Raw genomic sequence first — 20,258 nt, forward strand, 5'->3', positions numbered from 1 at the left:
TGAGGCCCTAAGCTACTGAAGGGAATGAGGCCCTTTATATGTCCAGCTTTCCTTTGTCAACAACAAATTGCCACTGTTTTTTGTGTTGAATATATGCTATATGGTAATTTATGGACCTAATAGGTATCTAAAGCCATTTGCACATAACAAAATATGTATTTTATCAACGTTATTGTTGAACTGAAATACAATTAAGAAGTATATTAATAGTGAAATACATTTTTTTTTCCTTTTTGGGGGGAGGGGGCTTCAAGACAGTGGGGCCCTAAGCTATACATAGCTAGTTTAGCTTATATGTAAATCTGGCACTGATCCCTGATGTTGGGAAAGATGGAGGGCACAAGGAGAAGGGGACAACAGAGGACGAGATGGTTGGATAGTGTCTTCGAATCTACCAGCATGAGTTTGACCAAACTGCGGGAGGCGGTGGAAGACAGAAGTGCCTGGCGTGCTCTGGTCCATGGGGTCATGAAGAGTCAGACATGACTAAACGACTATACAACAACAACAACCCTTGCAGAGAAGAAAAAAACTAAGTGCATCTGTATAGACCCTATCATTTGGCAGTGAGGCAGCTGCCTCAGACAGCAGATGTTTGATCTTATGAAAAGTCTACAAGTTGTTAGCTCTTTATTATTATTATTATTAGTGCTGGGGTGGGGGAATCCATGCTTATGGGATTTACTGGCTTGAATTCAAGCTGGTTTACAAATGCAAAAGCATCAACAAAGGAGCGAGCTGATCAGTAGCACTCTCAAGTCCTGTTTTTGCCATGAGTTACTATCCCTCAGGAGTTCTGGAAGCTCCCAAGTGGAACCAATCCCAGCAGACCTTGCATTTACCGCCAGATTTCAAATTCTTGAAGCTGGCAACAGAAGCTGTCTTGATGGGCTAAAGGACCCCTGACCACTAGGTCCAGTCGTGGCTGACTCTGGGGTTGCAGCGCTCATCTCGCTTTATTGGCCAGCATGACTAAGCCGCTTCTGGCGAACCAGAGCAGCGCACGGAAATGCTGTTTACCTTCCCGCCAAAGTGGTACCTATTTATCTACTTCCACTTTGACGTGCTTTTGAACTGCTGGGTTGGCAGGAGCAGGGATCGAGCAACGGGAGCTCACCCCGTCATGGGGATTCGAACCGCCGACCTTCTGATCGGCAAGCCCTAGGCTCTGTGGTTTAACCCACAGTGCCACCCGAGTCCTCTTGATGGGCTAGAACATAGCAAAATGCTTTATAGTAGCTCAGTATTGTCTGCACTGACTGGCAGCAGCTCTCCAGATGTTCACATAGGAGAATTTCCCAGCACAACACAGATAAGCCTAGGAGTGAACCTGGGACTTTCTGCATGCAACGCAGATGCCCCATCACAGAGCTAGAGCTCTTCAATACTGCTGTTGCTTTGAGGGACTGGTGTGGCTTTGGGATTAGCAGTGCATACCTGCTCTCCAACTACTCATCCTATATATTTGCAACTAAACAGCTGTTATTTAAAATACCAGCAGATTCCAGAATGCCCTCAGGAAACTGACCTATGTAAAACTGATCTGAAACTTTCTACTGTGTGAGGAAGCCCAGCATCCTGTTCTCACTGTGGTGGACCAGATACCTGTGGAAGCCTGAAAATGGGACTACTCTGGTTTCCAGCAACTAGTATTCAAAACATCTTGCCTCTATCCACTTCCTCTTCCTGTCTAAGTACTAAAGTTCTTCACCTGTGGAATCGGGCACAAAGTAAATACTATAGTAAAATCCACTGTATTTTTTCATGCCTCTTCCCATTTCTCCCCAGAAGCACAGCTGTACCTTGGTTCTCAAATGGAATCCCTTCCAGAAGTCCATTTGACTTCTGAAAACATTCAAAAATGAAGGTGTGGCTTCCAGTTAGTTGCAGGAGCTTCCTGCACTCAATTGGAAGCTGCGGAAGCCGTGTTGGACGTTTGGCTTCCAAAAAAAGTTTGCAAACTGGAACACTCACTTCCGGGTTTGTGGCGTTTGGCAGCCAAAGAGTTCGAATTACAAGGCGTTTGAGAACCAAGGTATGACTGTACATAAAACAATCTATTCAGCTCTGTTTAGAAATGAGAAACAATACAACACGGGGAAGAAAATAGATATGCACTCTACCAAGAGAATTAGGAGACATGGATCACTTTTCTTCTTTCTAGTGATGAATTGTGTGGTCCTTCTTTGGTCTTGGCATAACTGCTATATTCAAGCAGATCAGGAGGGGAAATTATGGACTTCAAGTGACGGATGAGTATTTTAGGCTGAAATGAAGTACAATTATTATCATAGCTGGCAGATGGCAAACGAGAGAGTGAGAATTGGTGAAGAGGGGCTCTTATACATAATACAATATTTGCAGTTCAATTGCGAACTGTCCAATGGAACATGAAGTCTATGGAATGAAAACTATAATTCACCCAGAGTGCCAAATCCAAGTGAAACGTAGGTATGTGTGAGGTAATTTTGAGAAGAAAAGAAGGGAAGTTGGTAGTCTCTCCTTCCTTGGAGGTTCTTCAGCAGAGGTTGGATGGCCATCTGCCATGGTTGCTTTAGCTGAGATTCCTGCATTGCAGGAGTTGGACTAGATGGCCCTTGGGGTTCCTTCCAACTCTACAATTCTGTGATCCTATGAAATATTTATGTAACACTTGTCAAGTGCAGCATATTCCACGATCCTCCTCTCATTCATCATTACTTTGCCAGTTTCACAAACACTCTCACTTTAGACTGAGAGAGATGACTTGCTCAAGGCCACCTAAAGAACTCTTCTCAGAAGTGGAAATTAATTCCAGGCCTTCCAAGCCCTGCTTTCTCTCCATTGCACAACAATAAGGATAAAAGCTTGTCTGAAGTAAAAGAAAAGAAAAGAAAATTACCTCTGAGGGCAAGAATGCTGAAAAAGAGATGTAATGCTTATCCAAATAATCAGGCCCTAGCTGCAGCTTTGTCTTTGAGGAATAGGCCTGCATTTTCTTTTTTTAAATTTTTTTTTTAAAAATTACAAAGGCGATATTCAGTTCACATGCTATTGGTGGCAGTTAACCTTGCCATTTCAGAGATGGGCTTTTGATGAATACTTTTATTAAAAGGTAGGAGTCAATCATTGCAGCACCACAGTAAACACTCTTAGGCTTTTTACTTTGGTGCTAAACTGAGGAAGCATCTAGACTCTAGAGAATTAAAACAATAGTAACAAAACACAGCAGCCACAAAATTAAAAGACACCTGCTTTTTGGGAGAAAAGCAATGACAAACCTAAATAGCATCTTAAAAAGTAGAGACATCACCTTGCCAACAAAGGTCCGTATAGTAAAAGCTATGGTTTTCCCAGTAGTGATGTATGGAAGTGAGAGCTGGACCATAAAGAAGACTGATCGCCAAAGAATTGATGCTTTTGAATTATGGTGCTGGAGGAGACTCTTGTGAGTCCCATGGACTGCAAGAAGATCCAACCTATCCATGCTGAAGGAAATCAGCCCTGAGTGCTCACTGGAAGGACAGATCCTGAAGCTGAGGCTCCAATACTTTGGCCACCTCATGAGAAGAGAAAACTCCCTGGAAAAGACCCTGATGTTGGGAAAGATTGAGGGGACAAGGAGAAGGGGACGACAGAGGACGAGATGGTTGGACAGTGTTCTCGAAGCTACCAGCATGAGTTTGACTAAACTGTGGGAGGCAGTGGAAGACAGGAGTGCCTGGCGTTCTCTGGTCCATGGGGTCACGAAGAGTCGGACACGACTAAACGACGAAACAACAACAACAACAAAACACATCTTGATGTGGGGCATGGGTGCAATTGTTGCTTTAGCAATGTCCCAGGTAATGTCATCATGATCACCTGAAACATTTGCACAGTTAAATTTGCATATCGTAATTACTTTAACGATTTATGTGCCCCTCTAGCAGGAGATTACATTTTCCAAGTGAAAACAAATTTTTATGAGTTTGGAGTGTTAAGATGGGTGCCAGACCCCTCTACTCCCTGGATCCAGCAAGCGTGGGGATTTAATCAAGGCTTCTCATTCTTGGAATAGCCAGGCTAGCCTCCTAGTGAGGTGACATCCTGGATGATGAGCCATTGGGGAGGGGATTAAGGGGCTCAATGCAAGACGGCAAAGGGGGGGGCCTCCTTCAATAGAAAAAGCCAGCATTTGGAGTTGAAAGTGAGTGCAATGTTTTATTTATTAAATGTGTTCATCTATAGATCTCAGGACAGTTCACAGCATAAAGGTACAAGATAAAAACACTTCATTATACACCTTTAGGCGCCAGGCAAAAAGCTTTCTTTTTAACCAGGCCTTTGGTTGATCTGATTGACATCCTATACCCTTTAAAATTGTGGCTCTTTGGGGGGGGGGTGTTATTGGGTTGTTTTTATTTTGATTATATATATTCAGTGTTTTTTTTCTGGGGAGATGCGGGGGTACGCATACCCCTAATCATTTTGTGAATCTAAGTTTGGCCTCATTGAGGGGCAGTATTTCAATATGAGTAGGAAAATGAGAGTATCCCCTAACATTTTTTAAAGGAAAAAAAACACACTGTATATATTGTTTTTTTATGTTGATCTTTTCTGTGACCTGCCCTGAGACCTCTGGCTATAGGGCAATATAATAATAATAATAATAATAATAATAATAATAATAATAATAATAATAATAATAATTACATAATTAAAAAAACATAAACACCCCGAACCTTCTCCCACCAACACATTTGAAAGGATATAGGATGTTAATCAGCCCAAGGCCTTGTTGATGGCAAGAATTGGCTTCTCTCTATCTGTGAATCCAATCCACAAAACAAGCATCACAAAATTATGCCTTGAGGATATTTGGAGAGATTTGAGTTTACTGCTATCAGATAAGTACATCAGTTGCACAGGATAACAGTGTTAGCGTCTATGTTTTCTCCCTTTTTCTTGATTAATTTTTTTTCCATAAAGGAAAAATGTCATGCAAAATATACTTAATTATGATCTCTAAGGACTGTATTTTGTCCAGTGGAAGGCACCCAAAATCTACACGGGATGGTAATTTTTGTATCTATGGATTATTTCCTTGTGACTGCCTCTTGTTTTGTTATAGTTCATTAGGAACGCCGTTGATGTGGTGTTAGTTTATCAACCACTGTTTGGCCTAATTTTCATCAGCTGTGGCATACAGGAAACCATAAGGCCCCAGAATAACTTCAACGTGAAGTCAATGTATTACATTGTGTTGCAATTTCTTACTGTGGCCAGAAGGTGCCTCTCTTAGCACTCTTCATCTGGGCTTGGAAAGTGGGGCAGGCACTGAAGGGAGGGAGGAGAAGAAAACAAGTTCTTTTGATGTCCGATGCTCTGTACATCTGCACAGCATATGGGATAGAAGTGGAGAGAAAACATTAGGAATACTATGGTGCATTCCTTCTTGAAATGAGTCACATCCACAGCATACATTTAAAGCACATGGCTTCCCTCAAAAACTCCTGGGAACTGTAGTTTGTTAAGAGTGCTGGGCATTGTAGCTCTGTGGGAGAGCAAACTTCACTTCCCATAGTTTTGTCAGGGAAAGCCATGTGCTTTAAATGTATGGTGTAGGGGTCAGCGGAGCACATTTTGTATGGCAGGAATAGGTAAGAGATAGATTCTGATTCATTGAAGGGTCACTGGCCAATTTCCTGAGGATTGCTGAGTGCTTATTGGTTGCTAAACTTTGACACAGGCCCTGAGAAAAGTACACAGGATTCCGTAACGACTGAACAATGCTTTCAGGGAATGCACTTTTGCTTTGTAAATGTGAAAATACACCAGTGATCATGACCTTCTACTTAAAATCATGAGGACCATAAGACACGTGAGCCTAACAATTACTTGTTGATTCATTTTCATTTCTTATATTTACACCTTACCTTTCCACACATAAAAGCACAAGGTATATAACCACAATGACACACACCAGTTGGCATAATAATAATAATAATAATAATAATAATAATACCATTAAAAACACTAGAAATGGTTAGTTTTTTAATGCTGGGCTGCTGAAAATCATTGGTATTTGGGGGCATGGATTCTGCAGCTGTACATCATTTGGTCTCAGGCATATGTTTGCTCTTGATTTTAGGTACCTTGCTGCAAATTTCCCAGGAGAGAAGGTCTGGGAATTCTGGCATAACTAACTTCCACTTTTCAGCTGCCTACTGCAATGTGGAATCCACTTGTTTTCATTGGTATGACTAAGCCCCTCCCAGCTCAACAAATGAGAATTGAAATGTGAATTAGGGCTGCTAAAACAAAGTTATTAAGAGCAGATCTTAGCAAGCATACAGATGTCTCCACTTATCCTGTTTATTTCTTCAGGAGCCACACAGAGACACCATAGCATTGCTGTCACACAAGTATAGAAAACCTTTCTTAACAGGAATAGGGTTTGGGGTTTTGTTTCATTTCTAATCCTGGGAGAAAACTATGAAGTCCAGGAGATGTACCTGAGCTTGCACCCACTTTACTGGAATTACTGATTCTGGGTTTTTGTGAACCACTGGCCATTTTCTTGAAGTTTTTATTTGGCAGCCAAGCCATGAATTCACCTGGTGTCCCTTCATCATAACCAGCGGACAACTGAAACTTTCATCTAATTTTTATTTTTATTTTTGCAATGTCACTTGAGAAAATTGAACTGGACACTCTCTCTCCTGAAGATGTGGATGGCAGATGTTATTCTCAGCCAGAAATTTTTGAGACCAACTTCAGCAATTCACATGTGGATTGGTGCAAACATGAACTTCATTCCTCAGTCTCTTTGCCCAGTGGTAAGCCTGAATTTAAATTCATTTTAAAGTGCCATCTTTTTATCTAATTATGTGTCTGGAATCACATGTGTAACAGGCTTTTGACAACTAGCAGTTATATGTGTCAGGATAAATTAACAGGGCTGGTTAAAGGCATCCTGTCCAATAGATGGACCATTTAGATCTTTAAGACTTCTGGGTCTGTTTGTTTTTCAAGGCATTTGGAAAGACTGCACTTTATATTAGACTTAAGATTTGTATTAGTCCTACAATGTGTTATTATATTGCCGCAATCTGTGCAATTAATCAACGTTTTGATCTGGTAGGGGACACAGGGGAACAGGTGCTGGTGGTATATACAATAAGGATGTCCACATTGTCCATCTTCATATACTTTTACACTGGTTGATGATCTCCGGCGGGTTAGGGACAAAGGTGTTTCCTAGTTATGCTGGATCTCTCAGCGGCCTTTGATGCCATCAACCATAACATCCTTCTGGACCGTCTAGAAAGGCTGGGAGCTGGGGGCACTGTTATACAGTGGTTCTGCTCCTTCCTCCTCTTCAGAAAGTGGTGTTGGGGTGAGTGTTCAGCCCCTTGGGCTCTCTCTTGTTTCATCCTCTCCCCCATGCTTTTTAACATCTACATGAAGCTGCTGCATCAGGGGTGTTCATCAATATGCAGATGATACCCAGCTCTACCTCTCTTTTAAATCAGAACTAGTGAGGGCAGTGAAGGTTCTGTGTGAGTGTCTGGAGGCGGTTGGAGGATGGATGGTGGCTAATGGATTGAGATTGAATCCTGACAAGACAGAAGTACTGTTCTTGGGGGACAGGGGCGGGCTGGTGTGGAGGTCTTCCTGGTCCTGAATGAGGTAACTGTGCCCCTGAAGGACCAGGTGTGCTGCCTGGGAGTCATTCTGGACTCACAGCTGTCCATGGAGGCACAGGTCAATTCTGTGTCCAGGGCAGCTGTCTACTAGCTCCATCTGGTATGCAGACTGAGACCCTACCTGCCCACAGACTGTCTTGTCAGAGAGGTGAATGCTCTAGTTATCTCCCGCTTGGACTACTGCAATGCGCTCTACGTGGGGCTACCTTTGAAGGTGACTCGGAAACTACAACTAATCCAGAATGTGGCAGCCAGACTGGTGACTGGGGGCGGCCGCCGAGACCACATAACACCAGTCTTGAAGGACCTACATTGGCTCCCAGTACGTTTCCGAGCACAATTCAAAGTGCTGGTGTTGACCTTTAAAGCCCTAAACGGCCTTGATCCTGTTTACCTGAAGGAGCGTCTCCACCCCCATTGTTCAGCCCAGACACTGAGGTCCAGTGCCAAGGGCCTTCTGGCAGAGGGACTTCTTGGTAGTGGTGCCTGCCCTGTGGAATGACCTCCCATCAAGGAGATAAGCAACTATCTTACTTTTAAAAGACATCTGAAGTCCTGTTTAGGGAAGTTTTTAATGTTTAATGCTGTCTTGTGTTTTTAACATTTGGTTGGGAGCCGCCCATAGTGGCTGGGGAAACCCAGCCAGATGGGTTATCATTATTATCATTATTACTTTCAAATGAGATGACAAAACCTCAAAGATTTATCTGGGTCTCTATACAGAATAACTGAAACCCTTTTTCTTCTGCAGTTATTCTCAATCCTTCCAAGGAATGGGTCGCACACACATTTGGCCATTGTGAAAGGGAAGGGTTAATATAAGGCTTGCTAATTTCATGACTCCATCTACTTTGACAGCAGGCCTCATGTACGATGTCAACTTTCTCTGTTTGTAATTGGTTTCCCCCACCCCACCCCCCATGCACACACATTTGCACACATATTATGGTAGGGCAGGTGGGGAAGATGATGATGATTGGTCTTGTAGATGAGCTGTATAGAATCAACATTCACCAATGTGGGTGTGAGTGGAAGACAACCAAGCTGTGATGGGGCAGCCAAATTGTCTACCCAAATTGGAATCTATGGTTGCCAGTTTTATAACAAACTAGGATACTATAATTGATTTAATATCATGACATGTTCCAAAATGGGGAACTGCATTTTCTAGGTTTGGATGAAATGGGAAACTTTGGTTAATTAAAGGCTGCCTTGTCCGATTTCCTGAGCTGTGAAGGGAGGAGTGACAGATCTCTGTGTGAGACATTTGTGGCTCATTAATCCCAAGTGTGACCATCTGAAACATGCTGCCACCAACCTAGACTCTTTTATACATTGGATAGATGTCTGCTGCTTTAAAATAGTGATTTAGAAATAGCTGGCCAAGATCTGCTGCTAGTTTGTGAGTTGGTGCCAGAGCACCAGCAGACTGCTATGAGGACACATTGCAAGGGGGGCTGTAAAGAAGAAGAGGTTTTGTGTAAGATTGATTGAGATCTGAATTTTATAGAGGGGTTTCTTTTGCCTACGCAAAACCTGTTTTTTTAATTGAGAGGTCCCTTGGTGCTGTCTCAAAATAAATAAGAAAAATACAATGCAATATCACAAATGTTCATGAGCATCTGTTTAATGAATTGTTGAGAGTATGTACCCACCCCCCATTAATTCCATTCACGTTATTCCTGGCTCACTCACTGAAGAACTGCAGTTTGGATCTCTACTTTGCCTTCCTTAACTGTAGTACGCAGCCTATTTCATAATGAATGTCATCTTACATGACTCACAGGGGATGTCTCTGACTGACTTATGTCTGCACCTGATGTATAATCACTTGTTTCCCCAGGAAGTACAAGCAAAAGAAGCATACCACACCTGAATGTAAACATGGATCTGCTTTCGTTTAGTGGAAAGAGGAACCATCTCATAGGAATAGGACATAAATGTAAACTATAGTAAGCTGTACTTAACATGCACATGCAGATACAGCTTGAAGCAAATAGATTTGGGTTCTTGTTTTCCGCTGAACTTGACTTAGCAATTGCAGTTTCTAACCTTAAGCATATCATAGCAGAAATGTTTAAATTAAGACATATTCCAACAAAGCAAAAATACTTGTGGAGGATGTGGAGCGAGCCTGGTGAGGGGTGTGGCCTGGGGAAAGAGGGTGTGGCTTGTTATGACCCCCAAGGGCCAGATTGTGTGGCATGGAGGGTCATGCTTGGCCGTCAAGCCTGAGATTCTCCAACCCTGCACTAAAGTATGGACATCTTGTGTTTAATTTCTCGACATAGTGCAAGGTATAGCCAAACTTCAGGCAATATTTTTGCTGACTCTCTAGTCCTGAATGTTGCTGCTCACAATGACAGCTGAGCGATGTTGCATCATGGCAGCCAATGACAGGCCCCTTTTGAAACACTTTTTAAAGTTTTGAGTTTTCTCCATTACCGTTATCATGCAGCTAAGGCTGAGTCTGGTAATATTCTTCTGTGTTTTTACTTCAACGCCATCATTTTTTCCCCATTTCTTAAAGACTCGTGGATCTGCTTGAAACATTTTCCCAAACCTCATGGTGCTTGGCAAGAGTTTTGTCCATCTAGGGATGTGTCTGTGAACTTGCCAGACTAGTGCTGAACTTCCACCTTTTATTCTCACTCTTGCTTCTTATTATAGCTGACCCCGCCCCATCTGCCTCTTCAGCTCTTTCCCATCCTGACACCATGTGCATGGATGCCTGAGAACTGTTTTACTCCTCCTCCAACACTGGTTTGCAAGTCTAAGCCAAAGTGAGTGTTGCACTCCATAGACAATAAGGTTGCCAGCTTTTGAACCTGAACCTTTTAGTCCTGTCAACAACAATTTGATCTTTGGCATCTGACACTACAGGCAATAATATTTCTGTGAAAAGTTTCACTGCTAATTTCTGCACATTGAACTGATGTTGACATAATAGGACAAGGCAGCTTTCCCCACCGCTACCAATGATCAGTTGACAACCGTATGAAAATACTGCATAACTTGCAAGTATGCACATGTCTGCTTAATCACCAGAGAAGGAAATTACAAAACCCAATATGAATGCATTCACAGACACTGCTAAATAGCCTCACCTTGCCTTATGGGTGGGCTTGCCCTGAAAATAACACAGTAATCAGGCCGCTAGGTACCTGCAGGTTAGATGGAGGATCAGAAAAAGATTTACATCCACCTGGACACCAGTCCTCTCCAACTATATCACCCCCTGCCACTGCTCACCAGATTATATGGGTGTGTGTGTGTGGGGGGGGGTTAATATGTGAGAACCAGCCTGCTTTGCCAACTTGGGAATCATATTTTAGGCTCTGTCTAAGTCAATTGTAAGTCAACCGCAGTTACAAAAACATGGTAAGAGTTATGAAAGTGTATTCTTGGGAGAAAGGGAGAAGAAAATATGTTAACCTGCTCCTAAAATCTCAGCAGTCTTGTATGTAGAGTAACCTAGAACCCTTCCCACAACAACATTTTCAGGTGCAGAAGAGATTTGCTGGACACGTCTAACATAACACAAAGTCTTTTCAAACTGATGTTCTTAAACACCTCCTATTATAGTGGTTGTTGGTATTTGGGGTGGGCCTGAATCCTTGTATAAGGCTGATTCCCTAAATCCATTTGCAAGCTCCAAAGGCTTCCTGAAGTTAATGAGATGCTGACAAGCTTATCATAAGCTTTCCCAACAGTGGCCCCAATCAGTTAAGCATTATTTTCTCACAGCAGATGGATTAAAAAGCAACTTAACAACAATGTGTATCATGTTGATGAATGTTGCTCTTGCAAAGAATGACCAAAGTACAATGAGAGATGAGTTGAAAAAGTGACAGCATTTAGCATCAACGTTTTCAGAGCACCAGAACTTTATCTTAATCAGATTCTCGAGGGTTGCTTTTCTTTTCAAATGGCACTATAATTCTCTCTCTGAGGTTTAAAGTAGGAAGAAAGTCATTTGATATATATGTTGCTATGGTTTAGCTAAGGTTTGAATGAATCACTGTAAACAAATTCTGTCTGGCATTCCGAATATTGTCTCCTAGGAGAGATTTACACATACCGAACCATCACAATTGATAAAAATGGGGCTTTGTTACTGCAGCCAAAATATAAGACCTTATTTTCTTGGTTCATTGATTGTTTCTAGGCAGCAACTCAAAGCCCAGTTTTTACTAGAATGCTAAACCTGTATCTAGTTAATTCTGCTTCACACAGAGGCACTTTCTGAAAGTTGTTTAGTGCTGTCAAAGCTCAAGATTAACTTAGGCATGATTTTCTGTTTTTATATTCAAACATGCACATCTCGGTACAGAAATGTAACATTCATGTATGTTTCAGATATAACTTTCCATATTTAATATACATTGTGAGAAGCTATCAGGTCCATACAGTCGTACCTTGGTTTTCAAACACCTTGGGAGTCAAACATTTTGGCTCCCGAATGATTGAAAACCAGAAGTGATTGTTCCAGTTTTTGAACGTTCTTTGGAACCTGAACTTCCAATGTGACCTCTGCAGCTTCCTGCAGCCAATTGGAAGCTGCGCCTTGGTTTCTGAACGTTTGGGAAGTCAAACAGTCTTCCAGAATGGATTCCGTTCAACTTCCAAGGTACCACTGTATTTTCAATTTCCATGTGTGTTGAAGAGAGAGAGAAAAAATAACATTGCTTAAAACATCTAGGCCACTTCATAACTTATATGAAACAACATGTCCCTTTTAAGAAACGATACTCAAGTTTGAAATCTTTTGTGAGAAGTAGTCCAAACAATAAGGTTGTGCAAATGCTGTGCTTCTAGGTAAAACTAGCCCTGTGTGGGCTTGTATGCTCCTCCTGTCTCTCCTCTCTTTCTCTGATACAACTACAAGGAGATAAGAAGCTTCCACGTTAATTTTAGATTAATCACAGTTTAACATGTCATCTGAACCCTCAACTGTGATTTATCTTTTTTTGCAGGTCTGATCTGTATTTGGGATCTTGGCATGGGGGGTGGGGTTGGGATCATTTACTTTAACCCTCTGCTCCCTCAGTTGCTAATTGCATGAGTAATGTGTCATCTTAGTTTGGTTCTAAGAAATGGGAGAAGCTTAAACCGAGGAAAATGAGGTTTGCTTTAGGCTATCCATGACTTCACAGCTAAGTGAAAGGGTTTTTCATGCTTTTGACTATAGTGCTATAGTTTCCAGAACCCTGTTGGTCAATTGGCTTCTTTGGGTTCTCAAATGTAAGCAACATGACTGAACATAGTATTCAAGTCTGCTACAAGCAAGCCATTCTTCAGCCGGAACTTGCTGGAACTCAGTTCTGGCACCTCTCAGGTTGGCACCACTGCCATTCAAAGAGAACAAGAGAGGTGTTCATGGTGAGTTCCAGCACCTCTTTTTCTAGAAAAATAGCACTGGCTATGAGTATTCAGTTTTGGACCCAGATTATGAAAGTCTTGGGTTCAGTCTACTTGGCCTGGCTTTCATTTTTGCAATAAATGCTTAAATTAAATTTCTCACCATTTTCACTCTTCATCACTATATATATAATGATGAAGAGTGAAAATGGTGGGAAATTGTATTTCAAGCATTTATATATGTAAAATCTTGTTCTTGTGACAGCTAATGCAATTAAGATCAATATTCAGCAGCCATCTTTTTCAATGAGCTGTGACCAGGAACACAAGGCCAAGTTCAAAGCTGCCAAGAGAAATAATTATGTAGTGGACTTGCAAAGTAGAATATAAATTATTAGAAGTCTCTCTGACCTCTGGATTCTGTGAAACCCATTTCATTATTACTGATAGGTAGCAGGATAACTATAGATGTCTTACTGAGCTGTTGTCATTTTTAATTTGGACTTTACCTAGGAGTCCAAATGGAAGTGTAATGTTCAGTTAGCATCACATCGTTTTAATAAGAGCCTTGAGCATAAGAAGTAAAATGAAGAGACAGTCTACTATCTGAAAGGTAGCTCAGTACATTGTCACCAGTGTTGACAAAGTTGAGATTGGCTGTCAGGAAAAAATGCTCACCATTTTTAAAAATGAGGACAATGTCATAGAGAGAGACAGCTTGTACTTTTGTTCCTATAGCATGTGAACAATACTACTATATGTCCCAAATAAATGGCCTGGGAACAGAATGGAAAGACCCTGGAAGCCTGGAAAGAAAACATTAGGAGCCATGCCCATCAAACCTTTCCTGCCCAAGATAGCTGTCATTTTAGTTCCTCCTCTAAGATCACTGAATGTGAAAATAAATAAATAAAATTAAAATATATCTAAGCAGGGATGCCAGCAGGATTTTCTAGACCTAGAAGCAGATTAGGCTCTCTGCTTGAGTTGCAAAAGAGGTAACAGATACAGTATGTGCAACATTAGCATATGCTTTGTGCAATATGCAAATTTGTATCCTCATTGTGGGTGGGTGTGTTGGAGGGGCCACACACAAGTAATAATATGTCTTGCAGACAGAATGTCAACAGATGAAGCATTTCCCACAATTGTATTTCCATACTTGAAAAGGCTCCACCTGTTCAATTTTTGCCTCCCCCCACCACTTCCCTGGTATCTCCAGTTACAATTAAATTACAGTTAAAATTGGAAGAGACCTGAAGTGTAGGTGGGTTCCCACGAGGCAAGACACAATGATAACAGCAAGAACTGCTCATATACATTTCTGAAGACCTGGGCCACTCACACTCCCAATGTGATTGGCTGTCTAAACTTCCAAGCTGCAACTCATGGCTCAGAGTTTAAGGCCCAATGGCAGAGGCCCAAATCCTGAAATGTTCTGTGATTGGATATCCTGTATTGAATTAGAACACAGGATCTCAGAATCCTTAGTCTAGACTCAAGCTCAGGCAAACACAAACCACTGAATACATAACACAAACCATGCCTGAAACCCTGGAGAACCAATTCCAGTCAGTGCAGACAATATAGATAAACCAATGATCTTCCAGAATATTTCCATTGTGTTCCTAGGGCATTTTGGGGGGACATATAGTAGGATTGTTCACCTTATATGGAGATATAAGGTGGATTCTTATTTACAGTGGTACCTCAGGTTAAGTACTTAATTCGTTCCGGAGGTCCATACTTAACCTGAAACTGTTCTTAACCTGAAGCACCACTTTAGCTAATGGGGCCTCCTGCTGCTGCCGCACCATGGGAGAACAATTTCTGTTCTCATCCTGAAGCAAAGTTCTTAACCTGAAGCACTATTTCTGGGTTAGCGGAGTCTATAACCTGAAGCATATGTAACCTGAAGCGTATGTAACCTGAGGTACCACTGTACTTCTATGGTCTGCAGGGTGGTGAGTAATGACGGGTGTTCTCCATGGCAGGCCCTCATTTGTGAAACTCCCTCCCTGACAGTGCATGTCTGTTCCCTATGCTGATGGTATTTAGGTGCCAGTTAAAGATATTGCTGTTCATCTGGGCCTTTGAAACATGAATGTTTAATCAGATTTCAGCTGCTGGTATTGCACTAGGTAAAAATGTACTCTGTAGTTGCTTTTATTGTATCGGTTGAAGTCTTACATGGTTTCCACTAAGCTCCCATAAGAGGATGGGCAATATGAAAATGAAAATAAATAAATAACAATTGATAAAACATATTTCCCCCTAGGAACATAATCCACTTTGTGGCCTTGTGTCCCTAGGCAGATAGATCATGGCAGCCCTTGCATGCAATGATCCATGGGATTCTGGCAATATCAGTACATTCACTGGCTCTTAAAAAGAGAGAGAAAAAATTGAATTAGATGCTATAATAACAAGTTAATCCCTTTGGTACCAATATGAAAGCCCCTAGTCATGTTGAAGGACCACATTGTGCTAATATTAAAGATCTTTGTCTTGATTTTTTTTTGGGGGGGTGGATGCAATTTTCAAATATATAGAAAGAGAGGGGGATTTATATGACTAAAGAGTTGAAATACTCTTTCCTCAAATGCGGGAGGGTTCATTGCCAGTGGGTAATTTAAAGCTCACACAGAAGTCTAACGTGCTGAGTCATTGACCTCTGCCCTCAAGGTTCATGACTTACATCCTTGCATGGCTGAAACAGATGGAAACTACGCTGGATATAGAAGTTTAATGTTTCCCAAAGGCCCTATTTCTCTTGTGTGCTCTTCCTCCCACTAATGAACTATTTACTTTTAAGCTGGGGACAGGGGGGCAGTTCCACAAATCCAAGTCTATTTAAAGGAAAACTGTGCAGTGATTTATGACGGGATAGCAACAGGCAGCTGTCTTTTTTGTTACAAGCGGCCATCTTTCCTAGAGCATACTGTATAGTAGGCGGCACTGGTTGGCATGCAAAATATGTAAATGGCATTGGCTGATTCAGCAGGTATTGAATTGTGTTGGTTGACATACCAAGATATGCTGGTGTATGGCTAGGAGGAATGGGTAACTTGTCTCAGACCTCCCTCTCACTCCCTTTCTGTCTGTCTTTCTCTCTCAGTCTCAGCAAGAGTTTGTTTCTTGGTTACCAGGTGACTCAGCCCCCTCTATACTCAAGCCCTCTCCTCTTCTGTGGGTACAGCTTGCCTATGTCAGCAGACACAGACTCAGCCATCTAAACTCCTCAAAAAAGGACAATATCCATGACATTTTTGAAATGGAAAGGCTTCCCTTTCTAACACTGCCTTTTCAGGCTTGTTTTTATTCTATAGGCTAATGGAACACTAACAAAAAGCAGTGCTATCTGCAAAATTAGAGAGCAGGGGAGAAATTTGGTTCTGTACACCTAGTTTGCCTAATCCCCCCCCCAAAAAAAAATAAAAATAGTGTCTGGGTGGAATTGTCTAAATGCGGCTAAAAATGTCTGGGGAAGCCCAGGTGCCTGGCAGTCCATATCGGAAGTGTTGGGGTTTTTGGCGATTTTCCTTTTTAAAAAAGGTTTAAAACTTCTTTTTTCCTTGGAGATTTTGCCCAACAACTTTGGGCCGAAAGAAAAAGAAAAAGAGCTCAACAACTTTTGTATCCAGATTTTCACTTTTTGAAATATGGCAACCCTAAGTGATTACTGAAAGTAACAAAGAAAATTATATTAGGGGAGATGGCTTACAAACATGGGCATATTGGGACAAATATACACTAAAATGCTAACAGACTTTAATGAGGAATTTTTTAAAAGTGAAAACTCATACAGAAATGTGGTGAACTGAAGACTGGAAAAATAAAAAATTGCAGAGAAACTAACACTGAGAGAGTCATCCACCCCTGATTTTAAAAGGCATAATGTAAGGCAAGAAAAGAAGAAATGTCCTCTAGCATAATTGGTAGGGTCATCTTCATTCATCTTTTTCTTCAGGGGTAGAGTGTTCTTGCTTATATACTGAAAACAGCAGCACCCAAACACAAATAAATATGCAACAGGGGACTCAGAAGAACTCCAAAGCACGCTCAAGAAAAATAAAATATACAATGATGATAATAATGAAAAGAGATACAACCCCCCCCCCCAAAAAAGGGGGAAAAAAGAAAACTTAAAAATGAAAGAAGATACAAAAGCCCTCAAAGAAAGCAAAAACTCTGCATACCTCATGAGAGTGGAGAACGTAAGAATAACCTGTTGGATCAGGCCAACGGCCCATCCAGTCCAGTGTCCCATTCTCACAGTGGCCAACCAGATGCCTGTGGGAAATCAGGGAGCAGAATATGAGCACAAAGGCCTTCTCCTCTCCCATGGTTTCCAGCAACTGGTATTCTGAAGCATTGTTGTCTCCAACTGTGGAGGTAGAACACAGCCATCCTGACTAGTAGCTGTTGATCACCCTCTCCTCCATGATCCTCTTTTAAAGCCATCCATCATGGATGCCATCACTGCCTCCAGGGGAAGAGTAGGGGGCAAAGGCAGAAGTGAGAGAGCTTTCTCTTGCTCCCCACAGCTGCTACTTCAGCTCTGTGCAGTTTTTTTGTATCCCAGTGGGGAAAGAGGCTGGCTGAAATCTGACTAGGAGCACTACTGTTAGAGGTCTTGATCCACAGCAGTATTTTGTCACAGGTCTCAACTGTATTTTTAAAGTAGATAGATGATAGATAGATAGATGATAGATAGATAGATGATAGATAGATAGATAGATAGATAGATAGATAGATGATAGATAGATAGATAGATAGATAGATAGATAGATAGATAGATGATAGATAGATAGATAGATGATAGATAGATAGATAGATAGATAGATAGATAGATGATAGATAGATAGATAGATGATAGATAGATGATAGATAGATAGATAGATAGATAGATAGATAGATAGATAGATAGATAGATGATAGATAGATGATAGATAGATGATAGATAGATAGATAGATAGATGATAGATAGATGATAGATAGATAGATAGATAGATAGATAGATGATAGATAGATGTTGCTTCAGATGTCGCTTCCTACAAGTTAAGAAAGACCATCATGAAAAGCATGTGTGCTCATGGTTATCTTATATGCTTTAGATCAGTTTCATCCAGTGTCATTTCCAGTTGATAAAGTCCCACTTAGTAGAAATTTTCCATCCCACGTAGTGTTGGTTTCCCTCTCACTTTGTCAGGGGACCGTGACAACCAGGGATAAGTTGTTGGCCAATGGGGATTTGTCCTCCAGACAAATTTCCCTTGGGAAGCCTCGGCAGATGGGATTGCTCATCATTTCTTGAGTCTGATTGATCACCATATTTGGTGTCAGGAAAGAATTTTTCCCAAGATCAGCTGATATTCCCCAGGTCAATGTCAATTTTATGGTTTTCTTTGGACTTTTGTGGCTTGGCACCTTCTGAAACACATCTATTTGTGGCACATGAAGGTCTGGAAGGATCAAGCATGTTTCTTCTGAGGAGTTGGTGGGTGGGTGGCCCTCGCTCACGACAAGACCTTTTGGATCCTTCCAACTCTTTGATGCTACAGTTCTATGGCATACTGACTAGGTGTGCTCAAAGATTTCATTCAATACACATTTTTTTTATGGGAAACAATATGATTCATACTTCTGGATTAATATGAACATTAGAATCCTTCAGTTTCCACACTTCTCCAAATTAGAACTGATTAGAACAAAACACCATTGACCAAAGAGAAACGGGTTCTGCACTTATGGAATGCAGCTGTGAGGAACCTATGGCCTGTAGTTCTAATCAGGCCCACCAGAACTCTGAATTGCACCCACAAGGCAATTTCAGGCCAGTAACCTAATGACATGGATGTGGGTGGCGCCGTGGGTTAAACCACAGAGCCTAGGACTTGCTGATCAGAAGGTCGGCAGTTCAAATCCCCGCGACGGGGTGAGCTCCCGTTGCTCAGTCCGTGCTCCTTCCAACTTAGCAGTTCGAAAGCACGTCAAAGTGCAAGTAGATAAATAGGTACCACTCTGGTGGGAAGGTAAACGGCGTTTCCGTGTGCTGTTCTGGTTTGCCAGAAACGACTTAGTCATGCTGGCCACATGACCTGGAAGCTGTACGCCGGCTCCCTCGGCCAATAAAGCGAGATGAGCGCCACAACCCCAGAGTCGGTCACGACTGGACCTAACGTTTAGGGGTCCCTTTACCTTTAACCTAATGACATATGGTATGTTATGCTTCAATCTGAAATAAGGCTCTGCTTGTTCTTTGATGGTAAAATGCAGCAGCAGGTGCTTATGTCTGATCTTAGTGCTGTGACCCCCACTGTGCTAAGACTGGAGATAAGCCTCTGCCTGTTGTCTTGTAAAGAGCAAGCAGGGCCTTGTCTCTAATCTTCTTCCCCACCTCTGATGAAATGTTCAGTTATTAGGGTGCAATTCAACATCAGGCTAAGGTGATTGTTCCATCAGCTCAAGTAGGTCTGTTTGCCAGACAAAACGATCTCCCCGCTCTTTCCCCTGCATTCTGTTCAGGGAGTTCATCCAACCTGCCAGAGTCCTGGGGATGGGGAGCGCGGAAAGTTTCGTTGCACTAGCTGGAGTCACTGTGCTAGCTCCCACCAGTTAAGCTATTTAGTTGAATCATGCACTTAATAAATTATTTGAATCAATTAATCCAACTTTGTGGCTGAACAAAAAAAGAAGGCTCTTAATCCCAGTTTGTGGAGCAATCATAACATACCGCTGCCACAGATGTGACTCCCTGGCCTTGCCACTCACAGCAACAGCATCAGAAGGGGGAAGGGCAGGTAGTATATACACACATATTTGAAATATATAGGAAGCCAAATGTTCTAAATAAAAAGGAATCTGAAAGATGCTTGGAAAATCTAAATATTTTTTTAAATGAGAATTTGGCTGCCTGTTAGTCTCCATGTTTGCTTGTACAATGCTAATTTACTATGAATGCCATTCACTTTGACATCATATCACCAGGAATTGTACATTTATATAAATGTTGTTAATTAGTCTTTTGTTTATCCTATGTTCACTTTGTTTCGCAAGATCGAAAAAAATAGCTGGACCATTTCAGGTCAACTGCCCTGAATTTTGCAATGTAACCTACCTCTCAATGCACTCTGTATTCTGTGAAAGGAACTAGATTCAACAGTGCAATTTTAACAAGGTGGCATTGGAAAAGAATGTCATAAATGAGCATTACACTTCGTATTT

General features: G+C 41.6%; 1 protein-coding gene and 2 long non-coding RNA genes across 4 annotated transcripts in view; 1 reads left to right on the forward strand and 2 right to left on the reverse strand.

Annotated features, from left to right (window-relative positions):
- Positions 1–474: 474 nt before the first annotated feature.
- The window catches only part of LOC307216712, a 427,955-nt gene continuing 408,171 nt past the window's right edge, over positions 475–20,258 (reverse strand). The window contains exon 3 of the long non-coding RNA XR_013839281.1: positions 475–513. This is a non-coding gene — a long non-coding RNA (uncharacterized lncRNA). The remainder of the gene's footprint in view (positions 514–20,258) is intronic.
- LOC307217310 lies at positions 2,158–17,424 on the reverse strand. Its single transcript, XR_013839554.1, has 3 exons — positions 17,231–17,424; positions 2,882–2,977; positions 2,158–2,266 (listed from the first exon to the last, which is right to left on the reverse strand). It is a non-coding gene; the product is annotated as an uncharacterized lncRNA (long non-coding RNA).
- ANO3 (anoctamin 3) overlaps positions 6,309–20,258 on the forward strand; it is a 241,881-nt gene continuing 227,931 nt past the window's right edge. For both annotated transcript variants that reach the window (XM_079963900.1, XM_079963901.1), the window contains exon 1: positions 6,309–6,800. In XM_079963900.1, the coding sequence (XP_079820026.1) occupies positions 6,647–6,800 (154 nt within the window). In that variant the 5' untranslated portion in view covers positions 6,309–6,646. The remainder of the gene's footprint in view (positions 6,801–20,258) is intronic.

The sequence above is a fragment of the Podarcis cretensis genome (assembly GCF_951804945.1).
Source record: "Podarcis cretensis genome assembly, chromosome: 1".
NCBI classification, from domain to species: Eukaryota; Metazoa; Chordata; class Lepidosauria; order Squamata; family Lacertidae; genus Podarcis; species Podarcis cretensis.